Source organism: Salvelinus namaycush, chromosome 5 (assembly GCF_016432855.1).
Source record: "Salvelinus namaycush isolate Seneca chromosome 5, SaNama_1.0, whole genome shotgun sequence".
Lineage (NCBI taxonomy): Eukaryota > Metazoa > Chordata > Actinopteri > Salmoniformes > Salmonidae > Salvelinus > Salvelinus namaycush.
Window position 1 is genome coordinate 10,327,048 of NC_052311.1, and position 22,213 is coordinate 10,349,260.

Genomic DNA, 22,213 nt, shown 5'->3' on the forward strand with positions numbered 1-22,213 from the left:
TACCCAGTTTTTGTTGGTTGCATCTTGTTGATGTTGGGTGCTAGCCTCCCTCACCTGTCCTGCAGTGATGGTTCAGGAGATAACCACCACCACAAAGCCTTAAGTATCGACTGTGGCTATTCAAATTAAATTTCCTCAATGGCACATTCAAATTAGACGAAGCAGATATTTGAGTTGGAACACGTTGATAACTGTCAATATGATGTCTATAGATGAGGCATTTGTACAATAGGTCGTTTTTATTGTAAAAAATGAAAACATATTGTCCATAAACACCTTATTCAACTCAATTCACCCTGTATTCTGTCTAAACAGTTGAGACTTCTGTCCATTAATACTGTCTATTGCAATGCCTCAAATCATCCACAAACATAATCAATGTAAATTAGGGAACACATTCCTGTAAGTATTGTCCTGATGTGTTCTCTCTTGTTCCATCAGAAGTACCTTCATTCTGTGCTGCCTCGCCCTGACCACCCTGACTTTTAGTCTGTGTGTGTTCCTGTTCCTGCAGGGTGTGTGCGACACTGCCCATCTCCTCTCCATGGTTCTCCTCCTGTCTGCAGGCTGCCTGGCTGATGGCCTGACCCACGAAAGAGGTGAGGGCGGCCAGCCCGATCAGGTACCCGTCCTCCCGATTCCCCTCTGCCCAAGGGACATCGTGCCTCAGCTGCACACTGCTGGGCAATGGGGTGGTCTTCCCAAAGTCTATCATCCAGATGCTTGCCTGACTGGTCCGGTCGTGGACAAAGAGGAGCGAGCTGCCAATCACCTGTCAGGTGAACCCAAAACATTACTGAATGACCAGTTCTGAGACTAAATATGTTATTATTAAGTAGAGGGAGAGTTGACATGTTTAAGTGGTAAATATGAACTGACCTCGTGGGCTTTGAAAAATGGGGATTCCTTCAGTGCTTCATCCAGAGTCTGAAGTCTGGAATGGTAGGCCTTCTAACGGTGAGAAACCAGAAGGGAGAGTGCAGGGTGAAAAGGATTAATATTTTTACTATATTATTAGAGGTATGTGAAACCTTTATGTTGTACATAATATAGGTGATGTTGATGGCAAATGACTTACCAGGATGTGTAGCTGACTCTTGGTGAAGAAGAGGAGGGCCTCGGTGACCTGGGCTGGGGTGAGCATCTTCTTAAAGTCCCGCTGTACGCTGCCATTCTCCATCTAACATGGACACACAGGGACAAACACTGACTTAGGCCTAGATTCAATCAGATCAACTATTAACAAGCGATAGCCGACACCCGCATTGCTGATGTTTTGGCGGTATCGGCGGTGGAACTGCATTGGAGCTGTTGGAGATGTTAAATCGGTGAGCAACTGCTCTTGTGATCATTGTCACAAAGCCTAACCCGCCCACTCGCGTTAGAAGTTAAGAATGAGAAAGTGTACGCCAGGGTTCACCAAACGGGTGGTTATATTTGGCCCATCAAGTTTAATGAGAGAAAAAACAAGTTTGCTGTACATAATAGAGTATAAAAACACCAGGAAATCAGCTCCAAGTGATTTTAATATAAGACATGTGTTACCAAGTATTCCCACACTTACATGTGATCGTATAGAAATATAAGCAAGGCTTGAAATTATTATGTTTTAGTCAAACATATCTGTTTGGACTTCTTGTGGTCAATTTGCAGTCTACGTTCCGGCCCGCTGACCATCTACTCAAGAAAAAATCATCCCGCAGCTGAAACTAGTTGATCATTCCTGGTGTAGGCTATATAGAAATAATGACGCTCAAATTGAAAATAATTTAACTAAATAATGAGGATTCTTACATTCTAGTGTTTTAACTTAAACAAGGCTGCATGGGATTTCTCTTAATGCGACTCCATGCAGCCAATGGCAATGCTTAAGGTGTAATGCCAGGAGTTGCTTGTGAATTTGACAGCTCTAAAGCAGTTTCACCTCTGACTCTATACAAATATACGGATGTTGGCTAAAGCGGATCTAATTGAATCGGGTTCTAAAACCCTGGCACTATTGTAGACCACCAACAGTACACATAACCCCAGTACACATAACCCCAGTACACATAACCCCAGTACACATAATCCCAGTACACATAACCCCAGTACACATAACCCTAGTACACATAACCCCAGTATACATAACCCCAGTACACATAATCCCAGTACACATAACCCCAGTATACATAATCCCAGTATACATAACCCCAGTATACATAACCCCAGTATACATAACCCCAGTACACATAACCCCAGTATACATAACCCCAGTATACATAACCCCAGTATACATAACCCCAGTATACATAACTCCAGTATACATAATCCAGGGAAGTTAGTAGACCCTCCCCTGAGAGACAGAGAGGTCGAGAACAGTCAGGACTTTTGAAACATCAATGATGAAGTCAATAAATTAATTAAAATAATATTTTTTATCTTGATCTTGATTCTGATGTTTATTTCCTTCTGTTATAATTTAGCCAATCAGCGGACAGCAGAGGTTTGGGCGTTGGAGCCGTGTCTCTCACCATGATGCACTCGATCCTGAAGCCTAATGTGGCAGTTGAGCTGGTGTTATCCCTCCACTGCAGGTAGCGCCACTTCGTCACGCCTCGCTGCTCATGTTCCTCCACTGTGGGAGCCGTCGGATCTACTTTTACCATCTTCTGGTACATATCAGTCCGCAGGGTGGGCTTAGTGTGTGCTTTGGTTAACTCCTCCTCCTGGTATGTCCTAAGAGCAACAGTAGCTTAATTACAGACACACACATGCACATGCACATTCACACACACACACACACACACACACACACACACACACACACACACACACACACACACACACACACACACACACACACACACACACACACACACACCAGTGGTGGCTGGTGGCACTTTTAATAGGGAGAACGGGCTCATAGTAATGGCTGTAACAGATTAAATGAAATGCCTGGAATCAAATGCATCAAACACCTGGTTTTCCATCTTTGATTCCATTCCATTCATTCATTTCCATCCATTATTATGAGCCATCCTCCCCTCACCAGCCTCCTCTGACACACACAGTACCTCACGCCCATCTTGCAGTCCATGATGACAGGGTTCTTCAGGCCACTCAGTAAATCCTTCAGGCGGATGTAACTCTCGCCCCCCTTGGTGACCGAGCCATGATACTGCGGTACAAATGGACGCAGGGGGTCGGCCATGAGGGCCTGAAGACACACAGCCTCCACCTCACTGAAACGCTTCAGCACCTCACCCCCCTCACTCAGCTGGAAGTTACCTAGCAACATATAGGCAGGGGCAAGGGGAGGATGGATGTAGTCAATATTTAACTTTAACTTCTACATTCACTAACTAACCAATGTATCTGCAGTTTCCTCAATGCTCACATTGTAACAGAATGAGTGAATGATTTGGAGAGCTGATGATGTGTGAGTAAATGGTGAGATGTGATAGTGAGTTATACAGTACATATGAAGTGCTATATTGATGTGTTTGTGTTGTTGAATGGACACATGCCTTGATGTCCTGCTAGCTGGACCCATGAGCTCTGCCGACGCACTGACCACTGCATCACCGTTAGGAAGGTCCTCCAGGAGCGACACTGGAGTAAAGAAAATGTCCATTGTCATATGGGCTTAAAATAGCCTACTTTCTATTTCAATTATCTCTCTCTTTAGCGTCATAATGGGAAATGTGGAATAACTTGAGTCAAAATACTGTAGGCCCACACTAAGGGGAATGGGAAAGCACTGGTGGACACCCATCACCCTCCTCTCCGGTCTCCCCTATCTCCATCAGTAGGACCCATGCAAATCCTATTCAAATTTTCCCGTGTCAAGGCTCAAGGCTCGCTTTCAAACTCATGCAAATCGCAGACAGCAGTTAGACAGAGAGGGGTTGAGAAGGGAATGGAAATTACAGACATTCTGTCATGGAGAATAAAGGCATCAACAGAAACAGCCTACAGTGGATATGAAACCAGTGACTTATTGTCGTTGCCTATTTGAAATATGATCTCCTAAAGTATGGTGTATCTAGTAGACCTACACTCTCTCTCTTTTCACGGTTGGTTCTCAATCTCACCCTCCTCATGGTGCTCCTTTTGCTGGCTGTGTCCTCTCCTTCGCTGAAGACATCATCGCTCTCCGCTGAGGAGCAGTTGAAGGAGGAAGAGGAGGATGAGACGGAGGAGTGCATGTGCATCCTGGAGAGGATGGGATGGGGGGAAGGAGACCAGCTCCCTTCAGAGCTCAGGCTGCTGGCACCCTCCTTCTCGCCATCCTTCTCTCTATCCCTGACACTCTCTCCTTCCATCTTACTATCCCCTGCACGCTCTCCTTCCATCTTTCTGTCCCCTGCATTTTCTACTTCCATCTCGCTGTCCCCTGTGCCCTCTCTGTCTATCTCTTTATCCCCTATCCTCGCTGTCTCTGTATCCCCTATCTCCTCTGCGCTCTTCCTCTCCTCACTCCTCTCATTCAGCACACCTCCATCTTGCATCCCCTCTTCCTCTTCCATTTTTCTCATCCTCCTTGACCCGCACCATCTCTCTCTTCTCTCCATCTTTTCCCATCCCTCTGTCTTTGCTGCTGGCATGCTCCCTCCCAACCTCTCCCTCTTCCTCAGTCTCCATCTCTCCTTTGCGCTCCTTCTGTTCATCCTTGAATTGTTTACTCTCTCACTCTCTGACCACTCCTCTTCTTCTACATGTACTTTTCCCCTCTCTTCTCCCCTTTCTTCTCCCCTCTCCCACACTCTATTGTCACATCTTTGAATATCAACCAAAAGGCCTCGAGTCACATGCATGTCAGAGGCTGGTTCTGTATCTTCCAGATGCCTTGGTCTCTCTTCTGGTCCTCTTTTATGGCCTTGTAGTTCCAGACTGTTAGAGGGTGAGTCCGGGCTAGAGAGAAGTTTGGTTTGTGGTTTCACCGTACCAAACACACTGGGCGGATGTTGGTCGACATCATTCAAGAGTCCAAGAAATCCATCATCATTGTCATCGTCATGTTCTCCATTCTCCAACTCTCCTTCTACCTTCTCCTTTTCTTTCTCCACATCCTTCATTTCCTTTAGAGCTGGGGGTGTTGTGTTGTCCATCATTCCCAGGTGAAAGGGTGATATTCCAGGGGATTTAGTTATCCTGATAACTTCACTCCAATGTTAGTAGGCCAAATCCCCTTTGTGAGTGAAAGATGAGTCTCCTGAATAGAGATTATATGTTCCAATGTTTAAAAAAATATTTAAAAAATCATATACAGCACAAAACACACAAGCAAATTAAGGTATTTGAATATATTGTTAAGAATAAAATAGTATTGAAAAACGTGTAAATTCATTCACGAACAAGAGACACAAGAATAAGCTATAGCTACAACACATTTTTTTAAACAGGTAAAGGTCTGACAATGAAATGACAAAGTCTATTTAGGTGTTGCAATAAGGATGCTGAAACACTGATAATAAAAGTTGCTAGTCTACCTTGGTACTCTATACAGCCTACCTTGGTACTCTATACAGTCTACCTTGGTACACTATACAGCCTACCTTGTGCACCGAACAGCATCCCCTTGATAAATCTGTGGAACCCTTTATGGACCCTAGGGGTTCATTTAGTCCGTAGAAATGACACCTGTACAGTCAGTGGACTGCAGTAGGATAGACTCTAGCTCTGTTTCCCTGCGTTATCCCTGACGTGGCAGTATTTTGCATGCTGTGACGCAACAAAGTTTCCAAACATTCTGGTGAGTGAGTGAGCGTGACTGGCAGCATGGCATTGAACTGCAGGTTGACAGGAGTCTCTCTTGTTTGTGTGTTATCTAGGAAATACATCTGCGTCATCTGCATCAATGTCATATGAATAGGCCATAGGGTACTCTGTCAGAGGAGGCTGGTGGGAGGAGCTATAGGAGGACGGGCTCATTGTAATAGCTGGAATGGAATTATTGTGACGGTATCAAACATATGGAAAAAATATTTTGGACTCTGTTCAATTCGTTCCATTCTGGCCATTACAATGAGCCCGTCCTCCCATAGCTCCTCCCACTAGCCTCCTCTGTACTCGGTCTAGTATCCAAATAGAGCCCCACAGTGGATGTGTCATAATGTCCATAAAACCTAGCAGTCAAACAGGGAAATGGTTCCAATCATTTTTAGAATGACTTAAAGTAAGGGCTGTGTTTTGTGTAGGCTTACCCTGGCGTGACGTTTTGATAATCATGTAAAACTCTCTCGGACAAGGTGACTTTTATTAATATATTTGGCTCTATTTACTCTCATATTCGAAAATGCTAATTAGCATCAAAGTAGACATCATGCAAGACTACAAATCCATGCAAGCTCCTGCACGGCATCTCTAGCCGAAACTTTTACTACGCAGGTATTGTGTAAATTTAAAACATTCACAATACAGTTCACAGAATTGTCAATTTAAAGCAATTTTGCCAATGTATTCATTACTACATTTAGCTAACGATTCGGCAGTCTCGTCCAGATCACCAATGGTATTTGTAGGTCTTTATGATAATCACATTAGCAGCTAATTAGCATTTCATTTTTTTACAGGTAAATACAGGCAAATATATTGATGAAAGTCACCATGTCCTAGAGAAATTTACATGGTTATGAAAACGTCACGCCAGGGAAAGCCTACACGAAACACAGCCCTTATTTTAAGTGTTTCTATAATCCCCTATGGTGGAAAAAATTATTGGAACGTTTCCCTGTTTGACATCTAGGTTTTATGGGTATTATGACACATACTGTGGTACTCTATACAGAATGTTTTACTAACAGGCCTAACTACTATATGATATTAAAAAAAAATCTTAGGTGACTTGATTAATGTCATAAATAAATCAAAAATACACTGCATTTTTTTGGGACAGATTGTGCTGTGAACATGTTTTTGAGTGACAAAGACAGAATGTGAAATGTAGGATGTAAATGCATAAATGCTATACAAACACCAGTAAAATAATTTATAATATTTGTTAAATGAAAATGATGAGGGGAACATGGGAGACATAAGAATGTTTGTCACTAGCTAGGTTTAGATCGCATTGGCGACAGATTTTCATGCCAATATTCTAAAATCCGCATAAAAATAGTATGTGCATTTTCCCACCATTTATATGTTTCCATTAAATTGACTTCATTGTTGCAGGTAAAGGGCTGTGCGTGATGACATTTTGCACATAAAGATACATTTTGCGGTCAAATTCCCATGTTCCGAATAGAAAATACAAGTTAAATGGGTTTCCGTCGCATTTTCAACTCTACTGATGGTTTTATCACAAAATAATTTTGCGTTATATAGGGTATTGGCACATGCGCTCTAGCCAACATAACTATCTGCTCGCTGTTGGCTAGCGCACGTATAGCCTATATGATGAGATCATTGTTATGGACAAATTAGCGAGATACTTTTTATTTGTCAAATGGCAGCCAAACATTAATTATCATGTCACCAGAATAAGACCCTCAATATTTATTGGAAAGCAGCATCAAGCTCATTTACTTGCACTTTCACCACCCTTAGCCTATAGCCTATAGTAAACTTCATGCCATCGTGTGACTCCCAAGTTTACTTCTATATGATGGTTATTATATCAATATATGTTCATTAAAAGCGTTTCCACCGACATTTCTCGCATAATTAATTTTACTGACACAAAAAGATCCCACCTTGTCTAGCGTATTTTGTTTTGTCAACATTTGAAAAGTTTACAGAAAAAGTTACGTTTCTGTATCGACATTTACGATACTTTACTTGCATAAAAGGTTGGATAGAATTCTGGTTACTAATCACGTTTCCATCCACCGTTTTTATGCAAGCAAAGTCATGCCTTGTAAAAAATGACAGCTGTGAAGTTTAGGTACACTTTTATGAATGCCAACGGATCATTTGTTCGTTCGACATGGTGGGATCTTTTTGTTTCCGTAAAAATAACTGTGAGAAATTGCGGTGTAAACGCCTTTAGGCGCTAATATTGACATAACTATCATATCGAAGTAAACTTGGAGTCAAGCGATGATATGGTGTGTGGTCCTCCCACTACCATTCGGGAAGCCATACAGTTTATTAGGCTATATATGAAGTAAATTATGAACTTCACACGGTGGTGAAAGCACACTGTGATGAGGTTGATGATAATTTCGATAAATATCGAGGGGTCTTATTCTGGTCACATGATGATCGATGCTTGTCTGCCGTTTGACAAAAAATGATATACTCGCTCTTATCCATAATAATCTCATCATGTAAACTAGTCTAGCTGCACAGCCTGGTCTTCACTAGTTACCACATTACAAAGTCGTAAACCCCCCCGTCGTAAACCCCGCCCATTTCTACAATTTATTATAAAAGGTGATTTTAAACCTAACCTTAACCACACTGCTAACCTTATGCCAAACCCTAACCTTAAATTATGACCAAACAGCAAATATTTGTTTTCATACATTTTTACAATAAAGCCCATTTTGACTTAATGGCTATGGTAACTAGTGGTAACCGCACAGCCTATCCGCACTTTATATGCGAGCTATTGACTGGAGCCCATGTGAGGAGACCAGAGTAGGCACATTTGCTATTTAACGCAACAGTTTTTTGTGACACAACTATCTGTTCGGTAGGCCTACATGAAAACTTAAGCGAGATAGTACATTTTGTGTGCACTACATCATCACGCAACAAGTACGTTTGTTGGAAACCACTGGTGGAAAAATGTTCATATTTTTATTATGAAAATTATTATGAAAATTTGTTGCCAATTGGATGGAAAACTATCTGGTAACATACAAACATATTAAAATGAGGAAGGCACTTTGTGTTGTCATCCACCCTGAATGTTTCATAATACTGAGGTCATCTGATATAACCCTTACTCCATTTGTGCAATACTGTAGGCTACAGTAAAATGGTAATCTTAGGTGGAGGCCTATGGTCAAATATTTCAACATTATCTGGTTTTTGTGTGAATCATCACACATCTTTAAATAAACTAAATAAAAGAGGACACAAAAAGTAATATATTCACACAGCTTTAAACATATAAGGTTTTTAAACTTAACAAACCTTCATATTGTTTTACAGTAACAAAGTACAAGAGGGCCCCCTCTAACGATAATTCTTTGGCTCCCAACTATTGGTCATTAAGCCACTGTGCATCCATTGGAGCTCTCCATCAGGATATCACACAGGTTGAGGTTCCAGTCAGTGTGCTAGGGATGCTGTCTGGCTGCTTTGCTGTCTCAGATGACCCTTCCAACTCTGGGCCAAGAGACATGCCCATATTCTCCACCTCTTCCTCAGCAATGATCTCTTCTTCGTCTATCTCACTCTGAAACCTTCCATGTTTGATGTCCATCTCCCCCCCATCTGCTTTGAGAATGGACTCTTCCTCCTGGTTCAGATGGGTTGCTGTAATCTGATGTGCCTCCAGTAGTGCATCCGATGAAGAATTCTCGATTCCTGAGTGAAAAGCACACCCAAACATAACATCATGATATAGGAAACAAACAACACATGATACATCTCACACAGGTGTGTGTACAAGTGTGTACTTACCTGTAGTGTCATCCTGGTAATCTTGTAGGTGTTCAGTGTCCTCACTCTCGTCCATCCCGGCTAGCCTCTGATGAAGATGAATCCTATCTCTCAACTCATACACACACGCCCAGACACACACACACATACATGAACACATGCAGAATATACTAGAACGTACCGGGACTACTGTCTCTGAATACATTTTTTGTACAGGTACGAGAACAGTATACACAGGTTATACAAAGATTCACTACACTGTCTCACTATGTGAATCATACCATGTTCTCCTGTTCTAGGGGCCATTCCACTCTCACCTTTTGGGGGTTGATAACTCGGCCCCAGATGAACCTCAGGTAGCTGAAGAGGAGGAGGACACTGAGGAAGGACAAGTTACTGGCCACACCCATTACTGCTGACAGTGTCGGGAAGTTGTACAGGAAGTACCTGATGAGGGGAGAGAGGAGCAGTGGTGTAAAGTACTTCAGTAAAAATACTTTAACATACTAATTAAGTAGATTTTTGGGGTATCTGGACTTTACTATCTATATTTTTGACAACTTTTACTTTTTCTTCACTAAATTCCTAAAGAAAATAATGTACTTTTTACATTAATTGGAAATGTATACTTTTACTTTTGATACTTACACTACCGGTCAAAAGTTTTAGAACACCTACTCATTCAAGGGTATTTATTTTTACTATTTTCTAAATTGTAGAATAATAGTGAAGACATCACAACTATGAAATAACACTTATGGAATCACGTAGTAACCAAAAAAGTGTTAAACAAATCAAAATATATTTTATATTTGAGATTCTTCAAATAGCTACCCTTTGCCTTGATGACAGCTTTGCACACACATGACATTCTCTCAACCAGAAAATAGTCAAAATAAATAAAAACCGTTGAATGAGTAGGTGTTCTAAAACTTTTGACTGGTAGTGTAAGTATATTTAAAACCAAATACCCAAGTAGTATTTTACTGGGTGACTTTCACCTCTACTACTATTTTCTATTAAGGTATCTTTACTTTTACTCAAGTATGACATTGGGTACTTTTTTCACCACTGGAGAGGAGGTGGGGGGGATTAGTTCATTTTAGTTCATACTTTCAAGTAAATGTGTTACTTTTTAAGTAAATCAAAATGTTTCATACTTGTTAAAGATTTAATATGAGGTAAAGCTAACCTTATGCCAGTGAAGTGAGCGTGAATGTAGAGATTTGCTGAGTAGATCTGCACCCTTTGAGACTGGATTTCAATGATGGCTCCTATAGAGGGGGCATACTACAGAGAGAGAAGGATTAGCCCTGTGCACACACACACACACACACACACACACACACACACACACACACACACACACACACACACACACACACTGGGCGACCAGAGACTCACAGAATCCTCTCTGTATTCGGAGAAGAGCTCCACCTCTACCAGCTGTTTCTGGTCAGCCGTTCCAGCCAGGAAGAACGGGATGAGAAACAGTGTTCCCAGAGTCTGGAGCAGGCCGGAGCGATACCGCAGCATTGTCTAATAGGAACAGGACATGGAGCAGGACACCCTATGGCCAATGTACACATTTTCTAATGCATATTTTACTTTATTGTCCATTGACACATTCCTCTGACATACTGTACCTCTGTCATAAAGCTTATTACACTGTAAAAAAAACACTACATAAGACATATCATGAGCAGTTATATAGTTATGTTTAACTACATAAGAGATGTCATAAGCAGTTATATAGTTATGTTTAACTACATAAGAGATGTCATAAGCAGTTATATAGTTATGTTTAACTATATAAGAGATTTCATAAGCAGTTATATAGTTATATTTAACTATATAAGAGATGTCATAAGCAGTTCTATATTTATATTTAACTATACAAGAGATGTCATAAGCAGTCATAGTATGCAGTATGACAGCTGCGTGGGAGGTCAGTGTGCGGCAGCGGCGTACTCACAAAGCGAGAGCTGGAGCTGAGCTGCCTTACCTGAGACAGCGAGGCAGACCAACATGGTGGTCAATTTACCAATACAGGACAATCAGAATATTTAAATGTGCAGCTGATTTGTTCAGATTCAGAAGATATTGATTGTTCCCCATTGCTGGGCAATTTGGTTGCATCAATATACGAAAATCGATCATACACTCAAAATATACCACACCAATACAGATCAAAACAGATTAATATTAAAAAGTGCAAAGCAGGGTTGTTTAATATGCAACTATGAGATGCACATGAACAAATCCAACACAATACTTGATATTGCCAACACTGGTCAACTCACAGATCGTGCTGAAGAGGTCACAGTCTGCCCCTGTCCGGAGTAACAGAACATCTTGACCATGAACATTCCTAACTCCTGATTGGCTGGCGACTCGGGCATCTCCAGCTCCAGAGAGATCCGATAGGGCTGGCCGTATGTCATCACCTTCAGAGGGAGGGTTCAAATGAGTTCAAACATCATAGTGAAAACCTCCCAAATAATTCTGTGAATTTGTAAAACGTTTCTAATCGTTACATAGGCTAATGAAGGTGGATGGATAAACAGTGTATATAAGGATCACCTGGTTCTTGCCATTCCTCAGGAGAGAGACGTTGGCGGTGGGGAAGGAGCAGAGAAGAGAAGCTGAGGAGTCACAGTCCGTCCTGCAAGGGAAAGGGAGTCAAAAACGTAATGAATTCCAATTATTGCAAAAGTATGTATGCACTTTAGGTATGGGAGGAAGAGACAGAGAGACATGGAGAGAGATAGAGAGAGAGAGAGAGAGAGAGAGAGAGAGAGAGAGAGAGAGAGAGAGAGAGCGAGAGGGAGAGAGAGAGACAGACAGCGTGTGTATGTGTGTGAGAGAGAGAGAGAGAGAGAGGACCTGCACCGAGAGAACCCATGCCAAGAGAACCTACACCTAGACCACAGCATCACCAGCCACACCCCAACCAGCTAAGATCACCGCAAGCAAACCCTGGCCACACCCTATATAGGCCCTCCCATATCAGACCTATGCCCCTTCTGCCCCCCGCCCCTAAGGTAAGGACCTCAACATGACAGCAGGACATATGCCCAGGCAGTGAGTAGAGCAACAGGCCCAACCACACAAAAAAACACTAGACACTATGGAACACAAAGCTCTTACTATCTCATCCTGGAATATACAAGGTCTGCGGTCATCTGACTTTGGCCTAAAGAGCAGGAACACAGACTTCATCAAAGAAATTGTAAATACAGACATTGTCATCCTACAATAAACATGGTGTAAAGGAGAAAGACCCACTGGTTGCCCTCTAGATTACAGAGAGCTGGTAGTCAGTCCCATCCACCAAACTACCAGGTGTGAAACAGGGAAGAGACTTGGGGGGGTATGCTAATTTGGTATAGAGCCGACCTAACCCACTCTATTAAATTAGTCAAAACAGGAACATTTTACATCTGTTTAGAAATGAATAAGGAAATTATGTCAACAGAGAAAAATGTCCTCATGTGTGCTACCTATATCCCCCCAATAGAATCCCCATACCTTAACGATGACAGATTCTCCATCCTAGAGGGGGAGATAAACAATTTCCAGGCCCAGGGACATGTACTAGTCTGTGGCGATCTAAATGTCAGAACTGGACAAGAACCTGACACCCTTAGCACACAGGGGGACAAATACCTACCTGGAGGTGACAGCATTCCCTCCTCCATATGCCCCCCTAGACACAACTACGGCAACATAAGCAACAAAAATGGGTCACAACTTCTGCAGCTCTGTCGGATGCTGGGTATGTACATAGTCAATGGTAGGCTTCGAGGGGACTCCTTTGGTAGGTACACCTATAGCTCATCTTTTGGCAGTAGTACTGTAGACTTTATCACTGACCTCAACCCAGAGTCTCTTAGAGCGTTCACAGTCTGTCCATTGACACCCCTATCAGATCACAGCAAAATCACACTCTACTTGAACAGAGCTATGCTCAATCGTGAGGCATCAAAGCCAAAGGAACTGAATAATATTTAGAAATGCTATAGATGGAAGGAAAGTAGTGTGGAAATCTAACAAAAAACTATTAGGCAACAACAAATACAATCCCTTCTAGAGAATATCCTAGACAAAATGTTTGTAAAACTTAGAAGTAGAAAACCTAAACAGTATATTTGACCTCTCAGCTTCCCTATCAAATCTAAAAATTTCAACCTAAGAAAATTAACAACAATGACAAATGGTTTGATGAAGAACGCAAAAACCTACGAAAGAAATTGAGAAACCTGTCCAACCAAAAACATAGAGACCCAGAAAACCTGATACTATGCTTTCACTATGGTGAATCACTAAAACAATACATAAATAAACTACGGAAAAAGAAGGAACAGCACGTCAGAAATCAGCTCAACGTTATTGAGGAATCCATAGTGTCACATTTACTCCCGCTCCCCCTCGCTCGACGTTGCCTGTTTACTCACTATTACGCAAACCTGCCACCATCGTTAAGCGCACCTGCGCCTCATGTCACACACCTGGACTCCATCACCTTCCTGATTACCTCCCCTATATCTGACACGCCCCTTGGTTCTTTCCTTAGGGGTTATTGACTCTGTTTCTGTTTATATGTTTCATGTCTGTACGCTACTCTTGTTTTGTTCCATCTTCATTTATTTATTAAATTCACTCCCTGTTCTTGCTTTCCGATTATTAGCGTACACGTTACACATAGAATCTAACCACTTCGGGGAAATTGGAAAACTCTAAACAAACAACGACACGAAGAGTTATCTATCCAAAACGGAGATGAATGGATAAACCACTTCTCAAATTTGTTTGTCTCTATAACAAAGAACAAACAGCAAAAACATAGACATGATCAAATACAAATCTTAGAATCAACTATTAAAGACTACTAGAACCCACTGGATTCTCAAATTACAGTGAATGAACTACAGGACAAAATAAAAACCATCCAACCCAAAAGGGCTTGTGGGGTTGATGGTATCCTAAATTAAATTATAAAATATACAGACTACAAATTCCAATTGGCTATACTTAAACTCTTTAACATCATCCTCAGCTCTGACATATTCCCCAATATTTGGAACCAAGGACTGATCACCCCCAATCCACAAAAGTGGAGACAAATTTGACCCCAATAACTACAGTGGGATATGCGTCAATAGCGACCTTGGGAGAATCCTCTGCATTATCATTAACAGCAGAATCTTACATTTCCTTAGTGAAAATAATGTACTGGGCAAATATCAAATTGGCTTTTTACCAAATTACCATACGACAGACCACGTATTCACCCTGCACACCCTAATTAACAAACAAACAATCCAAAACAAAAGCAAAGTCTTTGTTTTGCATTAATTTAATTAATTTAAAAAAAGCTTTCGACTCAATTTGGCATGAGGGCCTGATATACAAACTGATGGAAAGTGGTGTTGTGGAAAAACATACAACATTATAAAATCCATGTAGACAAACAAGTGTGTGGTTAAAATTGGCAAAAAAACACACACATTTCTTTCCACAGAGTCAGGGGGTGTGACAGGGATGCAGCTTAAGCCCAACCCTCTTCAACATATATTTCCACAAATTGGCTAGGGCACTAGAACAGTCTGCAGCACCCGGCCTCACCCTACTAGAATCTGAAGTCAAATGTCTACTGTTTCCTGATGATCTGGTGCTTCTGTCCCCAACCAAGGAGGGCCTACAACAGCACCTAGATCTTTTGCACAGATTCTGTCAGACCTGGGCCTTGACAGTAAATCTTTGCAAGACAAAAATAATGGTGTTCCAAAAAAGGTCCAGTTGCCAGGACCACGAATACTAATTCCATCTAGTCACTGTTGCCATAGAGCACACAAAGAACTATACATACCTCAGCCTAAACATTTAACAGGTCATTTCCACAAAGCTGTGAACGCTCTGAGAGACAAGGCAAGAAGGGCCTTCTATGCCATCAAATCGAACATAAAATTCGACATACCAATTAGGATCTGGCTAAAAATACTTGAATCAGTTATAGAACCCATTGCCCTTTATGGTTGTGAGGTCCGGGGTCCGCTCACCAACCAAGAATTCACAAAATGGGACAGACACCAAATTGAGACTCTGCATGTAGAATTCTGCCAAAAATATCCTCTGTGTACAACGTAAAACACCAAATAATGCATGCAGAGACACGTTAAATTCTACAACCACCTAAAAGATTGCGATTCCCAAACCTTCCATAACAAAGCCATCACCTACAGAGAAATTAACCTGGAGAAGAGCCCCCTAAGCAATCTGGTCCTGGGGCTGTTCACAAACACAAACAGACCCCACAGAGCCCTAGGACAGCAACACAGTTAGACCCAACCAAATCACGAGAAAACAAAAAGATAATTACTTGACACATTGGAAAGAACTTACAAAAAAACAGAGCAAACTCTAATGCTATTTGGCCCTAAACAGAGAGTACACAGTGGCAGAATACCTGACCACTGTGACTGACCCAAAAATAAGGAAATCTTTGACTATGTACAGATTTTGTGAGCATAGCCTTGCTATTGAGAAAGGCCGCCGAAGGCAGACCTGGCTCTCAAGAGAAGACAAGCTATGTGCACACTGCCCACAAAATGAGATGTAAACTGAGCTGCACTTCCTAACCTCCTGCCAAATGTATGACCATATGAGAGACCAATATTTCCCTCAGATTACACAGCCACACAAAGAATTCGAAAACAAGTCCATTGTTGATAAACTCCCCTGTCTATCGGGTGAAATACCACAGTGTGCCATCACAGCAGCAATACTTGTTGCATATTGCCACAAGAAAAGGGCAACCAGTGAAGAACAAACACCATTGTAAATACAACCTATATTTATGTTTATTTATTTTCCCTTTGCACTTTAACTATTTGCACATCATTACAACACTGTATATAGACATAATATGACATTTGAAATGTCTTTATTCTTTTGGAACTTTTGTGAGTGTAACGTTTACTGAAACATATGTTTCCCATGCCAATAAAGCCCATAAATTGAAATTCAATTGAAAGAGAGACAGAGAGAGACAGACAACGTGAGTGTGTGTGTGTGTGAGTGTGTGTGTGTGTGTGGTGTGTGTGTGTGTGTGTGTGTGTGTGTGTGTGTGTGTGTGTGTGTGTGTGTGTGTGTGTGTAAGAGAGAGCAAGAGAGAGAGAGAGAGCGAGAGAGAGTGAGAGAGAGAGAGACAGAGAGATAGACAGTGTGTGTGTGTGTGTGTGTGTGTGTGTGTGTGTGTGTGTGTGTGTGTGTGTGTGTGTGTGTGTGTGTGTGTGTGTGTGTGTGTGTGTGTGTGTGTGTGTGTGTGTGTGTGTGTGTGTGAGAGAGAGAGAGAGAGAGATAGAAAGTGTGTGAGAGAGAGAGATAGACAGTGTGTGTGTGTGTGTGTGTGTGTGTGTGTGTGTGTGTGTGTGTGTGTGTGTGTGTGTGTGTGTGTGTGTGTGCGAGAGAGAGAGAGAGAGACAGATAGATAGACAGTGTGTGTGTGTGTGTGTGTGTGTGTGTGTGTGTGTGTGTGTGTGTGTGTGTGTGTGTGTGTGTGTGAAAGAGAGAGAGACAGAGACAGAGAGAGATAGACAGTGTGTGTGTGTGTGTGTGTGTTGTGTGTGTGTGTGTGTGTGTGTGTGTGTGTGTGTGTGTGTGTGTGTGTGTGTGTGTGTGTTTGTGTGTGTGTGAGAGAGAGAGAGAGAGAGAGAGAGAGAGAGAGAGACAGAGACAGAGACAGAGACAGAGACAGAGACAGAGACAGAGACAGAGACAGAGACAGAGACAGAGACAGAGAGAGATAGACAATGTGTGTGTGTGAGAGAGAGAGTGTGTCTGTATGTGTGTAAAACACACCTGTAGTAGTAGTGGACAGGTGTACTGTAGGTGGCTAGGGGCATGTAGGAGTAGTAGAAGCTTCCGTAGAGGAAGATGGCGGTCCATAGTAACAGTCCCAGAGCACACAGTAACAACGCTCCCTGTAACACCCTCTGACGCGCCTGCAGTGTTACCGTGGTAACAGTGTCCTGGAGCCAGAGCAGCGCCGGTCCAACTGGATCACCTGACCCATGATGACCTCCGGTGCCCATAGGTTCAGTTCCTGTGTCCATCTCTGGAGTGGAGATGATCTATTCTGATGCTTGATAGAACTTCTCTGGTCAGGCTATCTGGTCAGGTTCTCATTAAAAACATATATATTTTTTATTATCACATAAACGGAATAGGTGCAGTGAAATGTGTTGTTTTACAGGGTCAGCCATAGTGGTACAACACCCCTGCAGCAAATTAGGGTTGCTCAAGGGCACATCAACAGATTTTTCACCTTGTCGGCTTGGGTATTTGACCAGCAACCTTTTAGTTTCTGGCCTAATGCTCTAACTTCTAGCGTTTGATCTATTATATGAACAGAGCGAAAGACAGACCTATATCTGAGGGCTAATGAGAAGAGACTATTGAGGTCTTTGTGCCACAGGACAGAGGGTTGAAGGCACAGACAGTGATCGCAGTGATGATTTTGAGTGGTATGAAACCACTGGGTCTAATTTCACAAGTCACAAGTGTAACCAAACTACATCAGATGACTAGATGAGATGAGTGAAGTTTGTCAAGATAGAAAGGGTAGCGATTGAAGAATACAGAATATTCCTAAAAAACTGATTTATAAAGGAACTAATTCAACAATGGACACTCAATTTACCTAAATATACCAACAGTAACAATTAATACACGTTTAAACTTGTCCTTCAATGATAAAACTGTGGGAAAAGATATAGTCCCATATTAATAAACTCTCTGTTACTGACACAGAGAGCACACTGCCAAAGTATTAAAACTCACCTCCAAATGTCTCAATGACGTCGGATATTGGTGCCGAGATAAAATAAAATGGTGTTGTTGTTTCAATAACTTATTTGATAACTAGCAGTAAAAGTTGTCCCCCTTCTCCCAACTTCTTCTCTAAGAGCGTGTATTGCAGCACAGATAAAACGATATAAGAACACGCTCTCAGTGCCTTTATAGACAAGCTCTCCAATAGGCTACTGAGATAGAAAAAAAGCACCGGATTGGTCGCGTCTCTCACGTAGGGTTACAGTTTAAAACTACTGTAGAACGTTTAAATGAAACTTAAAATGCATATTTAAACAATAACCAAACAAAGAAGACAGGGAGTTATTTTGCAAACAGAACATTCAACTGATATCAGTATCACCCATACCAGCACAAGTCATTTCTCATTTATCTACATAAGGAATTGCTCTTCACAGACTTCAGATGTGTTGTTGAGTAATATTTTGGATGTTGAAATATCCCAATATTTTGTACTAAGTCGAATCCAGTTTCTTCCTCAATATGATATTAAACAATTTCCTGTCTCTGGAATGGATATGAATTCAAATATAATAATATTAATATTTTATATATGTGTTATTATTATGCATATTTTCTCTATTAGATTGCAGTGAAGTGCATGCATTACTTAGCCTATAACAAACTTGAACAACTTGAGATCAAGAATGCAGCGCCTAGGCTTTTTGAACAAAACCCGAAACTAACGTACAGTTCCTGTAGCTTCGCCCACCGTCGTTCCATCGTTGTTCCTGGCAACATTGTATCCATTGTGTAACCATTTCTATTTGGGGCCTTCTGCTGCAGTGTTGCCATGTTCGTAGTTTTCCCGCTAATTCAGCTACTTTGAAAACGATGTCGCGGCTGAAAATGTATTGGTCGCGGGTTGCGGGTTTTTGGGCTATTTCCAAGCTGCACCGCGGCCGCCAAGGCATACTGCTCTTAAAAATATATTTCACAGTGACATGCTCATGACTGTCACGCAGTGAGAAAGGCTGTTGCTGGGTGGGTGAGTAAGTAGTTGTGAGGGCCGGAGGTGTGTGTGTGTGTGTGTGTGTGTGTGTGTGTGTGTGTGTGTGTGTGTGTGTGTGTGTGTGTGTGTGTGTGTGTGTGTGTGTGTGTGTGTGTGTGTGTTGAGAGATCACTACAGTTATTGGCTGAGACAACATTTTAGGTAGATATGTAGGCTATTTACATTGTCATTATGGAGACACCTTTTTCCATAAAACATATTAATACTCTAGAACTGATGCACATCAATTAATAATGGAGACAAAGCGCTGGAGAAATACTTTGTGCGCACTAGAATGCATTACATAAATCCGATCGGAGGTGTATGAAACTGCATTCTAATTATGACTGTTTAAATGAAACGGTATCAAGCGAAGTGCTTTAAGCATGCTCAGTTCTTTGGTCTCGGGGGCTGCCGGAGTGGACATTTAAAATGGAAGTTATGGAACTCCCTCGCATGATTCTTTTAATGGGGAAAAGTCCGCAATGAAACGGACACTAGGCTAAATGTATATAATTAAAAATGTGCCTCTGTTGGCCATCAAGTAGCCTATTAATGTATATGTCATTGTAGGCTACAATTTGATATAATACATATGTTGAAATTACGATATCACTGGAGTCATTGCAAATCAATTTTATTTTATTTTTTATTTTATATAGCCCTTCGTACATCAGCTAATATCTCGAAGTGCTGTACAGAAACCCAGCCTAAAACCCCAAACAGCAAGCAATGCAGGTGTAGAAGCACGGCGGCTAGGAAAAACTCCCTAGAAAGGCCAAAACCTAGGAAGAAACCTAGAGAGGAACCAGGCTATGAGGGGTGGCCAGTCCTCTTCTGGCTGTGCCGGGTGGAGATTATAACAGAACATGGTCAAGATGTTCAAATGTTCATAAATGACCAGCATGGTCAAATAATAATCAGGAGTAAATGTCAGTTGGCTTTTCATAGCCGATCATTAAGAGTATCTCTACCGCTCCTGCGGTCTCTAGAGAGTTGAAAACAGCAGGTCTGGGACAGGTAGCACGTCCGGTGGACAGGTCAGGGTTCCATAGCCGCAGGCAGAACAGTTGAAACTGGAACAGCAGCGAGGCCAGGTGGACTGGGGACAGCAAGGAGTCATCATGCCCGGTAGTCCTGACCCATGGTCCTAGGGCTCAGGTCCTCCGAGAGAGAGAAAGAAAGAGAGAAGGAGAGAATTAGAGAGAGCATACTTAAATTCACACAGGACACCGGATAAGACAGGAGAAGTACTCCAGATATAACCAACTGACCCTAGCCCCCCGACACATAAACTACTGCAGCATAAATACTGGAGGCTGAGACAGGAGGGGTCAGGAGACACTGTGGCCCCATCCGATGATACCCCCGGACAGGGCCAAACAGGAAGGATATAACCCCACCCACTTTGCCAAAGCACAGCCCCCACACCACTAGATGGATATCTTCAACCACCAACTTACCATCCTAAGACAAGGCCGAGTATAGCCCACAAAGATCTCCACCACAGCACAAACCAAGGGGGGGCGCCAACCCAGACAGGAAGATCACGTCAGTAACTCAACCCACTCAAGTGACGCACCCCTCCTAGGGACGGCATGAAAGAGCACCAGTAAACCAGTGACTCAGCCCCTGTAATAGGGTTAGAGGCAGAGAATCCCAGTGGAGAGAGGGGAACCGGCCAGGCAGAGACAGCAAGGGCGGTTCATTGCTCCAGAGCCTTTCCGTTCACCTTCATACTCCTGGGCCAGACTACACTCAATCATATGACCTACTGAAGAGATAAGTCTTCAGTAAAGACTTAAAGGTTGAGACCGAGTCTGCGTCTCTCACATGGGTAGGCAGACTATTCCATAAAAATTGAGATCTATAGGAGAAAGCCCTGCCTCCAGCTGTTTGCTTAGAAATTCTAGGGACAATTAGGAGGCCTGCGTCATGTGACCGTAGCGTACGTGTAGGTATGTACGGCAGGACCAACTCGGAAACTCGGAAAGATGTGTGCCACTTGTGTAGCCTACCTGGAGCTGGCAAACCAATTTAATAAATCGCCTACAACTTCAGTTTATTGTTGTTGTAGACTTGTGTTATTATGGACACATTAGATTGACTGTAACAGTAATCAGACTAAGTTACAGGTAAAACAAATTCAAAAAAAGAAACACTGGCAGCTGTTGACAAGCATATTCAGTTCATATACATATTATAAATGGGCCATTTATAACGATTTAGTCTTAACTTAGTCTTAACATCTGGAACATAATAACAGCACAATTGCCAGAAAATAGCCTAACATTATTTTTTTATGTTCATTCAAGTGTTTCTTGCTCAGGGATTTTGAGATCATCTGTCCAACTTTCATCACTCAAACTCTCCTGTCGGATTTATCTATAGTTATGCACATGCAAAGGGGATTTATTTACAATTATAAACCTGGTTCGAACCCTGAATGCTGATTGGCATATATACCACGGGTATGACAAAACATTACTTTTACATTACTGTTCTAATTACGTTGGTAACCAGTTTATAATAGCAATAAGGCACCCCGGGGTGCCTGAAAGCTGTATCCAGGCACTCTGCGTTGCATCTGCTTAAGAACAGCCCTTAGCCGTGCTATATTGGCCATATACAATTCCCCGTGTGCCTCATTGCTTAATAATAGCAGTTAAGCGAGTTAATTAATAAGGGCGAATTATCTTTTCTCTTGTCACATAATAATGTCATAGATTGTCAAATGTCATAGATTGCAATAATTATTTTGAGAAAACCCGATTTTTCTTCTAACGTCATTACAAGTTACTATGACAT

General features: G+C 42.0%; 2 protein-coding genes across 2 annotated transcripts; both read right to left on the reverse strand.

The window, feature by feature from the left end:
- Positions 1–224: 224 nt before the first annotated feature.
- On the reverse strand, positions 225–5,809 carry LOC120047956. Its single transcript, XM_038993589.1, has 8 exons — positions 5,541–5,809; positions 4,077–5,197; positions 3,510–3,594; positions 3,057–3,270; positions 2,514–2,718; positions 1,079–1,180; positions 880–951; positions 225–772 (listed from the first exon to the last, which is right to left on the reverse strand). Exons 2-8 carry the CDS (start codon positions 5,094–5,096, stop codon positions 386–388), a joined length of 2,085 nt encoding a protein of 694 aa, XP_038849517.1. The 5' UTR covers positions 5,097–5,197; positions 5,541–5,809; the 3' UTR covers positions 225–385.
- Positions 5,810–8,413: 2,604 nt separating this feature from the next.
- LOC120047389 (seipin-like) lies at positions 8,414–18,766 on the reverse strand. Its single transcript, XM_038992911.1, has 10 exons — positions 18,385–18,766; positions 17,404–17,725; positions 12,124–12,205; positions 11,844–11,987; positions 11,516–11,545; positions 10,945–11,079; positions 10,733–10,830; positions 9,858–9,987; positions 9,562–9,655; positions 8,414–9,465 (listed from the first exon to the last, which is right to left on the reverse strand). Exons 2-10 carry the CDS (start codon positions 17,655–17,657, stop codon positions 9,179–9,181), a joined length of 1,254 nt encoding a protein of 417 aa, XP_038848839.1. The 5' UTR covers positions 17,658–17,725; positions 18,385–18,766; the 3' UTR covers positions 8,414–9,178.
- Positions 18,767–22,213: the final 3,447 nt, after the last annotated feature.

Bases quoted from the DNA above. Each gene is read 5' to 3' on its own strand.
- LOC120047389 (XM_038992911.1), bottom strand. From the start codon at position 17,657: ATGGACACAGGAACTGAACCTATGGGCACCGGAGGTCATCATGGGTCA. The intron at 12,206-17,403 runs GTGTGTTTTACA...TTTCCCTTGCAG, and splicing joins CCTGTCCACTACTACTACAG to GACGGACTGTGACTCCTCAG. The intron at 11,988-12,123 runs GTGATCCTTATA...CTCCCTCTGAAG, and splicing joins TGAGGAATGGCAAGAACCAG to GTGATGACATACGGCCAGCC.
- LOC120047956 (XM_038993589.1), bottom strand. From the start codon at position 5,096: ATGATGGACAACACAACACCCCCAGCTCTAAAGGAAATGAAGGATGTG. The intron at 3,595-4,076 runs GTGAGATTGAGA...TCTTTACTCCAG, and splicing joins AAAGGAGCACCATGAGGAGG to TGTCGCTCCTGGAGGACCTT. The intron at 1,181-2,513 runs GTGAGAGACACG...TGTCCATGTTAG, and splicing joins TCAGGATCGAGTGCATCATG to ATGGAGAATGGCAGCGTACA.